Below are 10,362 nucleotides of genomic sequence, written 5' to 3'. Positions count from 1 at the left end.
TTTTTTTGTGGTACGCGGGCCTCTCACTGTTGTGGCCTCTCCCGTTGCGGAGCACAGGCTCCGGACGCGCAGGCTCAGTGGCCATGGCTCACGGGCCCAGCCGCTCCGCGGCATGTGGGATCTTCCCGGACCAGGGCGCGAACCCATGTCCCCTGCGTCGGCAGGCGGACTCTCAACCACTGCGCCACCAGGGAAGCCCTGTAAATCTTAATGTGTGTGATAGCCTGCTCCCTCCACTGGAGAAGCCGACTGTGAAGTGGTCATGAAGGACTTTGAACTAGGATGCCGTCTGGCCCTTTCTCACCCCCACCACTACCTCCCTGGCCAGTTTCATCTCCAGCTTCATGTGCCGTGAAGCACACCCAGAGATGGAGTTTCACGTGCTGACCATCTATGAAGACATGTCCATGGGGCCAGCCACTGAGGATGCTGTGGGAGGGTCATTGGCTGCAGCTGTCCCAGGAAAGGGCCGACCCTCAAAAAGGCAGCTCTTGGCAAGGAGGCTGTTCCTAGCAAGTGGGGCAACGCACACCTCATGAAAGGGGCCTTAGGCAGCATATCACAGAGTCCACCGCACTTGGGTTATTGCAGTAGCTTCCTGACTATTCTCCCTGCTCCCACCTTCCTTGCTTGCTCCCCTCCGCCCCCCAGGTATGTGCACACTCAGAGCATCTGTTCTTAACTGGCAGTTTGAGTGATCCTTTTAAGATTTAAGTCAGATTGTGCTATTTCTCGGCTTTGAACCCTCCGGTAGCTTCTCTCCTCACACATAGGAAAAGCCGGGTTCTTAAGGATGCCTGGGAGCTCTAGGAGAGCTGCCTCATGGACTCCAGCTTTCCTCCCTGCCATCTTTCCCAGGCTGCCTTTCCACAGCCCCCTGTTCCACAGGTGGCTGCCTGGTATCTCAGGGTTGTTTTCTTCGCTGCCTGGTACACTCTGCCTGGACACCCAGAGGCCTCATTCCCTGACCTATGTCCGATTTTTGCTCCAGTGTCACCTTCTCAGGGAGAGTTGTCCAGACAACCCCACTTTAAAATCTTAGCCCTTCTCACCAGCTACCCATCCACATGCCCCTCTGCCTCCCCTGCTTAATTTTTCTTCCTAGACTCATCATCATCGTCTAACATTCTATATAGTTTAATTATATGTGCCTTTGTTTATTTTCTGTGTCCCCCCAAGTGGAACGCCAGCCCCTGTGATGGGGGGCAAGGATTCAGTCTCCTTCACTTGCTGCTGTATCCCCAGCAGCTGCAATTGAGCCTGGTACATAGTAGGTGCTCAGTCCACGCTTGTAGAATGATTGAGTACTTGGCAAAGGTGTGTAGACTTTTGGGGTCAGGCTGGTTATCCATTGGCCCCATAGATGGGATTGTGATACATGTCAACTGTGCTGGGTACGGGGCTATATTTAGACAACCCACCTGCCCCAGGCATGGGTTTACCCTAATAATTAAACTCTTCTTGGCCCACCCAAAAATCAGTCTCACCCTTTCACATGTCTTCCACGAAACACTTGGGTTTCTGGTTCCTCCGCTTATCATGCTCTTCATAACACAAGAAAACCCACCCTAAAGCAGACCAGGAATATGCCGGTGGGGATGCTGGGAGATCATTCCCTTATTGTCCATTTATTGGGCCTTGGCCACGGAGGACGCAGTCACCACCCCCTGGAGGTTTGGCCCATCCCGTCCTCTCACCGGGCCCTGTAGGCCCTGTGTTCCACCTGCCCCCTTGCACAGCCCTTGATGACTTGGCTTCCATTATGGTTGGAAGGGGTCTCCTTCTGTTTTCTACAGGGTTGAAATAATTTTGTCTACTGGGTCGGTGGATCAGTATTTTGAGGGAATAGACAGAATTCGGTCAGTGGTTTCCCGAGAGAGTAGAGCCTGGGCAGTTTGTAAGATTATTTTAGGTGGCACGTTAGCAATATATTTTTTAAAATTTAATAATTAACATATGTGTGTTACTGAGCCGAGTTGTGTGGGTTGAATGGCAGGAGTCTGAGTTCTTCCACCCCTTTGCCACTGACTGGCTGAGGCGAGGGGCCTTGTACCAGTTACTCATCTGCTCTGTCTCACTTCCTTCCTCTTGAATTTTGGAAAATCCTGGGTATTAGGAAAGCTCTGTATATAGAACTTCTAAATCCCTCTTTTTATAAAGGAGTCACTGAGGATCAGAGAGGTTAGGTCGTTTGCCCAAGGGCACCCAGGTGGCCAGAGGCAGAGCTGGGCTACTGTCCTGATTTCCAGGGCTTTGCTTTTGCGCAGGAGAAGCTGCGTCCCGTGTTCTCCCCTGGCCTTTTCATCACCCCGGAAGAGTCGTAAATTCCAAGGCGGTGGGAGAATGAGGTGGCTGTGCGGGAGCAGTGCCTCTGCTTGTCTTGGAGAAGCAGGGTGGTGCTTCCTCCTGGGAGAGTATCGGAAACAGATTCTGCGAAGACCCCTCCTCCTCTCCCAACATAGTCACAGCTGACATCTGTGGAGTGTTTAACCGGAGACACTCTTCAAAGTGCTTTACACACAGAGCAGTTCTCAGGCGGAGTCCCTGGACCAATAGTATCACCTGGATTCGGGGGATCCTCAGGCCGCTGCTCTGAACCTCCTGAATGGGGAACTCAGGAGGAGGGGCCCAGCGCTCTATGTTAGCAAGTCTGATGCACATTAGACTTTGAGGACCACTTACCCTCAGCAACCCCTTGAGGGTAAGTAGTATTATGTCCCTGTTTTACAGACGAGGAGGTTAAAGCCAGGGGATGATGAACACCTTCTCGTTATGCTGTGTATGCAGTCGGGCACGTGAACGAGCATCAGTTCAATAGTGCACCTACTTGCACTTACTTGTCTGATCCCCCCCAGGGCCAGTGAGGCTCAGGGATGTTAAGCGACTGCCCCGAGGTCACACAGCGACTCAGCTTTGAAGTTATGGCTCAGACCCAGGTCTCTTCACTCTCGTTGGCTTTTCCCAGCTAACTGGCTCCTGCCTCTGTCGCCAGCTGTGTGCCTCTCCCTGGCTGCCATGCATGGGAGCATCTGTCCTCTGGGAGGTCCTGCCTCTTCACCCCGTTCCAGCAGCTGCAGTCCAGAATCTGGGCCGAGCCTGACTCCCCCAGCCCGACTCCCCCAGCCCCTCCGCACATATGCCAGCGTTTAAATAGGTTTCCCCTCCCACTCCCAAAGGCTCCCGGTTATGAGATGCTTTCACTACATTGTGCCCCCAGGCAGAATGCCTGGCCTTCAGGGTCGCTGCTCATGGGGTTGCTGGTGGACACATGGCTGGCTGGAGTGTTGATTACTTCTGCCGGGGCCACAGTTTGTCTTCCAGCCCTTGGTTTGGCCTGAATTTCTGTGGGAACAGTGGTTACTTTTCTCTTGCATGCCTGTATGAGAAAACAGCCCTATGGGGATTTCTTCCTGTTGGGGGGCAGTTCTCTTTCAGGTTACATGGAGACTGACAAGCACACAGTTATAAATCCCTGCTAACCTGAATAGCAGCAGTGAGTATTGCCCTGGTCTCATTACTAGAATGCCCTCTCTTCCTGGAAGCTCTCCCTGCCTCTGCTCGGTCTGGGGTGCTGCTGGCTACTCTGGGGGCAGGTACGCCGAGCTTGCCACCACAGAAGCCTCTGCAGTCCCTGCTGGGGTTGTCTGGTTGGCTCTTCCTCTCTCTTCACTTGACGCGGGGGATGAAGGCTGATTGACGTTTTGATCCTTTGAGCCCAGCACGGTGCCTGGCACATCAGTCTCCAAAAACACTCTGCTCATGTCTGAATTCTTCCTGCAGGCCCTAAAAGTAAAGGTCACTCACTTGACCCCAGTGGCATCAGGAATGAGAGCCTAGCTCTGGCACTCTAACCTGTATCTTTGGGTGCAGCTTGCAGCACTGTGAGTGAGCAGGAAGCTTTACTGGCTTCCTTAGAAAGAGCCTTGTGGTCCCTGTGTCTGAGAATTTTGTATAGAGCCTTAAAATTTTGTTTTAAGTAAATTTTTTTTTTTTTTGGCCATGCCACACGGCTTGTGGGATCTTAGTTCCCTGACCAGGGATCAAACCCCGGCCCCGGCAGTGAAAACACTGAGTCCTAACCGCTGGACGGCCAGGGAATTCCAGAGTGCCTTAAAATTTATAACTACAGTTTATCCATTCTCAAGTTGCTCTCCTGCCTTGTTTTATTTTAGGGATCGGTGATATATCTATGGATGCTCCAAAATCATCTGTGGTTCCCTTCCAGCCACCAGGACAAATGGGGTGCTGAGGGAGGATCACTGGAATTTGGTCTGGTCTTGGCAGGAAACAGGGGGACACTCACAAAAGAGGTGGAGAGGGTTTAATGCAGGGTTAAGGGGAACCAGCGAGGGTGGTACAGCTCCCACAAGGGAGTCACTACGACCCCTGGGCCCGAGAGGTGCAGGCAGGAGGCCCTGTGGAGCCCAGCAAGAAGTGGACATAAAGAGGGGGCCCTTTGGACTCCCGCTAGGGTCTTCCATTGACCAAACTCAACCAGGAACCAGAAGCAGGAGGAACCCAGTTAATTCGATCTAAAAAAATCAGGCTCTTGGGGCACAGAGCCAGTTGGAGAAGGGCAGAGAGTGAGGCTAGAGGAGCAAAGAAGGTCGTCATTTCACTACTTGCAGACTTTTTGACCAATAAGGGCAAGTACAACATCTACCAAGTATAGGGCAGAGGTGGACCAGTGGTCACAGAATCTGATGTTTAGACCCTTCCCTTTGGGAGTCGGAATGTCCATGTATCTGTGACCATCTTTAAGCCACCACATTGAGAAACTTGAAAACCTGGACTTCATAGCTTCAGACCAGAAAGTTCTCATGGTAAGACCATGTGTGCACCCCTGCTCTTTCAAGGAACCTTCGTCCCTGTTCCAGGACTGTCTCCGCTCCTGCCTCACTCCTGCCATTCGCTTCTGCACCCACAAAATTTGGGACCACCCCGAACTCTTCCAAGCGTGTGTTCGTGACACTCCAATTTTCTGCTTTCCTGGGTAGCAGGGCTCTGCCGCAGCGGCTCCAGAGGATGAATTTATTCATGGTGGCAGGTGTACTGGATGAAACTAAAGAGATTGGAAAATTATGTAAAATGTTTGAGAATGTGCATGCTCGTGCTTACATTTAATGGGCCCATTTGAAAACGTCCCTGAACCCTGAAGCCAAGACAGAGTTTGACATCTCGCGGAGGCCAGGTGTTTAAATATTTGCAATTCCAAAGAGCCTGATTCAGCGTGCTTTTACCCATTCTCATCCCCGCCCTGGTTATGTCTCCCATGTGCAGGCGTTTCCCTATCCGTTTCCTTCATGATTTATACAGTGACAGTTGCATCCACATTACAGGCTTTGATTCCGAGTCTTTTGGAGATATTATCCGGAGATAAGCGGGGCTGTCATCATTTTACAGGTGGAGAAGTTGAGACGTGCAGAAATGAGTTTGAGAAAGGTGGCTTTGGTACCCCGTGAGAGCTTAGCCTCCCCCACCCCCTCCCCATCCTGAAAACCTGGACCTTTTGCACAGCATCATTGTTTTGGTGGCATGCCTCCTGTGCATTGTAGGGTGTTGAACAGCATCCCTGGCCGCCACCCACCGAATGCCAGTAGCCCTGCACACCCCCAGGAGTGACAACCAAAAATGAGTCCAGACATGGACGCCCGTTCTGGGGGAGGCAGAGGGGAGTGAATTAGCCCCTGTTGAGAACTACCGCCTCCCTGCAGGGTATTTTAAGATCTTGGGCATAGGAGATTGTTAATTGGTCTGAGATGGGGCTGGGGCACAGGGTGTATTTTTTAAATCTTTTGTGTGTTGTTGATGTACCACCAGCAGGGTGAAGAATCTCTTTTGCAGAATTCAAATCCCATCTCTCTGCCTGTTTCTTGATCTATAATACTGAAATAGTAGCACTGTACTTGCCTTGTACAACTAAATCTGGCAATCTGTGTGCTAAGTACAGTACCTGGGATGTAATAAGTTGCTCAATAAATATTAGCTCAATAAATATGAGTGTGGTGATTATTCATCTCCTTTATCTTCCCTTGTCCTCCTTCTTGATCCCCAGGTATAAGTCTGGAGGAGGGACCCTGTAGCCCTGATCCAGGAGTCGGGGTTTGTGTATTGAGTGTGGGGTTGAACATGTCAGGGAGCCAAGGGCACAGAAGATGGGTCAGGCAGGGTAGGGCCTGATACACAGGGCGAAATGGGGTTCTTCGGGACGGGGAGAGGGGCAGGTGCAGGGGTGAGAGGCTCTGAGAATCCTGCAGCTGCGGGTGAACCCGTGATTTCAGGATTTCTCGAAATGAGGATCTGGGTGACGCTGAGGTTCAGCTCCTGGCATTGAGAGTGGGTGGCCAAGGTGCAGTGAAGGTCACTGGAGTTGAAGCGGTCTTGGAAGTGCATTCCAGGCTCTTGGCTGGTTTATCCTTGAGATGGTTAAACTTCCCTTGGTGACGTCAGGAGGCACGGTGCTGAAAGTAGGTCTGGGGAAGCCTGTGTGGCAGTGACCAGGACGTCAGAACTGCACTGCAGTTGGAAGTGGCTCATGAGGATAGCAGGGAGTCTGGGAGCCGTGCCCTGGGAGGAAGGGCCATGTGTGTGGTTCTGAAAACAAAGAGGCACCTATCGATACCTCTCCCTCGAATTTCAGTATTGGGTGCCTTGGGGAACGTATTGGTTCTGCAATACTCCCAGGACAGAGCAGGGCTGGAGTGGGTGTTAGTAGGCAGGTTTCAATTCGAGGGAGGCTGTGCTTTGGTAAAAGGACAACATGGAGAGGCAGGAACCCCCCGTTTCTTCCAGCTGTTCTGAGAGAGGCTGGGCCACTTCCTAAAGGGGCTGCCCTAGGGCAGTACTTTCCAGTCTTTGTCAAGTGTGGCTCCCACAGAGGATGATAGTTGTATGGTACAAGGAGGTGAATAGGAAAAACTGTTGGCAGCAGAGGGCAGCCAAGCCTGAGGGGTAGCCCTGCCTGGTAATCTGGAGATCTCACTTGAAGAGATGAGTGTCTTTGTCGCCTGTAATTCATTTCACGGCACACCAAGGTGCCAAGTCACCCCGTTTGGGAAGCTTAGCTCTTGAGGACGTTTTTGTTATGAGTGGACTGCAGTGTGCTGTATTTCTGCACGTGGCATAGTTCCCTTCCGTGACATCCTGCAGGACACGTGTCATGCCCCTCATGTTACAGTGATTGGTTAATGGACAGACTGGGGCCCATGCTCTCAAGTGCTTGGATGAGATGACCCATCCTCGTCCCATTGATTCTGCCAGTCTTCAGTTCCTTGAATGGCATCCCAGCTGGGGCCCATAGGTGTTTGTTGGTCCCTTTTCTCTGTTATCAGGTTACCCCTGACCTGAGACATCTTGTGAGAACGGTTCCCAAACTCTGAGCCACCACGTCTCTGTCTGAGATCCCCAATTGTCAGTTCATCCTTTCAGGGCATATTACTTTCTCTTCTCTTGTTACCAGTTGTCACGGTCTGCAGGCATGGGGGCACGGGACTCACTGTTTACCTATTCAAGCCAATTGCCATTTCTCTCATCCCCAAAATGTAATTGAAAAGAGCCTTAATGGTTTCCAAATGATGATAGCTCCATAAACCGATTAAAAAGGCCTTCATAAAACTGTCTCGAGTTATTCTTCACAGCTGCCGCCAATGCTTTTTGTGTCCCGATGATCCCAGCAAGAAATAAGGGCACTTTTTCGTGCGGTCCAAAGCGCCAGCAAAGTCCTCTTCCTCCATCTAACTGCTCCCCTGCTTTCTTTGCTTCCCAGACAATCCACGTTGCCATTGTCTGTGCCGGATACAACGCCAGCCGGGATGTTGTCACCTTGGTGAAGTCTGTCCTGTTTCACAGGTAAGCGTGACTGTTGTCCACTGCGGGCTCACGTGTGTAGCTGCCAGCCTGTGCCTGTCCTCCAGGGAGGGTTAAATAAAAGCAACATTTCTCATCAATCATTTAAGCTGCCGTGAAAATCTAATTATTGTCTGAAACCCTGGGGAGATTATCACGTTAATAATGTTAGACAGCAGTGATGAGGGGCCCTCTCGCAATGTTTAGAATTGTAGCTCTTAGACCTTAAGGGACCTTCAGGGACACTCCAGATTGGCTACTGCAGTTTCTTCATTGCCTTCCCCTGCCTGACACTCACCATACCTCCATTTACACTTCCCTGTTGACAAGTTGTGTTATGGACTGAATTGTGTCCCCCTAAATTTTATCTGTTTGAATCCTAAACTCCAGGGTGTCAGAATGTGATTGTATTTGGAGATCGGGCCTTTCAAGAGGTAATTGAGTTAAAATGAGGTCATATAGGTAGGCCCTAATCCAGTATGACTGAGGTTTTTATAAGAAGAGAAGATGAGGACAGAGGGACAGCCATTTACAAGCCAAGGGGAGAAACCTTAGAAGAAACCAACCCTGCTGACACCTTGATTTTGGACTCCTAGCCTTCAGAACTAGAGAAAATAAATTCCAGTTGTTTAAGGCACACAGTTTGTGGCATTTTGTTATGGCAGTTCTAGCAAGCTAATACAGGATGCTTATTCTATTCCAGTGTAGCCCATCCCACCCTCGGGTGTTTCTGACCATTAGACAGTCCTGCCTTATGTCAAACTGAACTTTTCCGACTGGTAGATTGTGTGATGAAGTCCATTGGTGCTAGTGCATCACCATGGAGACAGTCATACAAAGGATGGATTCCTCTTCCACCTGGAAATGACAGTCCCTCCTGAGTCCTCTGTTCTCCAAGTTGAACTCCTGCCATTTGCTTTTATAATGCTTTTTCATGGCACTTTTCTTCTGTCCCCTCACTATTTTGGTTGATATCTAGTTATGTTCAGAGTGTATCCAGAATTGGACCTACAGCTCCAGCCAGTGTCCTTGGGCTCTGCTCTAACATTCTTTCTTACCAAAGGTTTGGATGAAGCTCATCCATAGCTGCAGTGAACAGCATGGAAATGTATCAGATAACCACGGCAGGATCCAGAAGGGTCTTAGCAGTAGCAACAGTCATGAAAAGCTCCCACAGTTTAATTGAACGGTGATCAAATGTAAAGTTTTACACCCAAATCTGTCAACAGCATAATTGGAGGTGGGAGAGTTGCTGGACACCCAAGACATACCCACCCTGCAGGAAAGGGGGATTCATCTTGTGTCCTCTTCCTCTCTCAGTCCCCCAACCAGCCCATCTATCACTGATGCCTTGAGGTCCTCCTTCCTAAGTAATTTTCATTTCCACCCCTTCCCCTGCATCCCCACTGTGACTGTCATAGTTCATGTCTACATATACTCTCAGCTGTGCTTTCTGTCTCCCTGACCCATCCTCCCTAATGTCAGAACGATATTTCAGACATGTAAATCTGATTTCCTAAAACCGTCCCTTAGCTTCTCCTTGTCGAGGGAAGAGCATTGAATCTCTTTACTGTGGCACACAGACCATCCGGGATGTGATGTCATTCTCAGCAGTGTTCTTTCTCCTCGCTGTTTTTTCACGCTCCAGTAGCACTGATGTGCTGGTAGGTCCCCACCCTCTCCAAGGTGCGCCCTGCCTGTTGTTTTCCTCTTGCTGCTCTCTCTGCCCATTTCTCCCCTCCGCCTGCCTCTCCCTGCCACCCCAGTCTGACAAACTCCTTTTATCCTTGAAGCCTTTGTGTAGGCGTCATTTCTAACCGGAAGCCTGAGTCGTGGCTCCCCTTCTACCAGCCCATAATACCCTGTGTATCTTTCTATCATTATATTTATTACATTGTAATTTATTTATATATTCATGTTATATCTTCTGTAGTAGAATCTGGGGCTTCTGGAGACAGACACCGTGCCTTATTTTTCCTGTTTTCCCAGTATCTCAGCAAAGTACTTAACATGTATTATATGCTCAGTAAGTGTTGACTTGTTTAATAAGTGAACCTAGGAGACTGCATTAATAAATAAACTGAAGCGTGTTAATTCAACCAGTTACTTACCAGCCCAGATTTAGTCCGACTTCACATTCCGGCCGCTGTATAGCTCAGTGATATTCAGCACATCATCTCGCTCTTGAGACTTTAGTTCGTATATCGGTTAGCTTTCGCTAGGAATCAGTTCACCCCAAAACTGACTTGGTTGAAAACAACATTTCTTAGCTCAGCTGTTTGTACTGAACTCATGTGGCTGGTTCTTGCTGGGCCCCCAGTGTTCCTGCAGTCAGCTGGCAGGTTCGCAAAACATCAGATTCACTGCCTCCTGGAGCAGGGAGAGGTGAACAACCAACAAATACATTACAGGATCAGTTACTGCTAGGGGTGCTCAGGTCCTTGTAGCTCCTTGTAGCTCTGTCCGGTCGCCACTGTGATTTCAGTTGTACATCTGAGGAGCAGATGGGAATGCCGA

General features: G+C 50.1%; 1 protein-coding gene across 1 annotated transcript in view; it reads left to right on the top strand.

Moving 5' to 3' along the window:
* Positions 1 to 10,362, top strand: part of LARGE1 (LARGE xylosyl- and glucuronyltransferase 1) — a 443,593-nt gene that overhangs the window by 133,312 nt on the left and 299,919 nt on the right. The window contains exon 3 of the mRNA XM_007449439.1: positions 7,766 to 7,848. Within this exon, the coding sequence (XP_007449501.1) occupies positions 7,766 to 7,848 (83 nt within the window). The remainder of the gene's footprint in view (positions 1 to 7,765; positions 7,849 to 10,362) is intronic.

This window comes from Lipotes vexillifer, unplaced genomic scaffold (assembly GCF_000442215.2).
Source record: "Lipotes vexillifer unplaced genomic scaffold, Lipotes_vexillifer_v1.1 scaffold374, whole genome shotgun sequence".
Classification (NCBI taxonomy): Eukaryota; Metazoa; Chordata; class Mammalia; order Artiodactyla; family Lipotidae; genus Lipotes; species Lipotes vexillifer.
The sequence above is the reverse complement of the archived record's forward strand: the minus strand, read 5'-3'. Positions and strand labels throughout refer to the sequence as shown.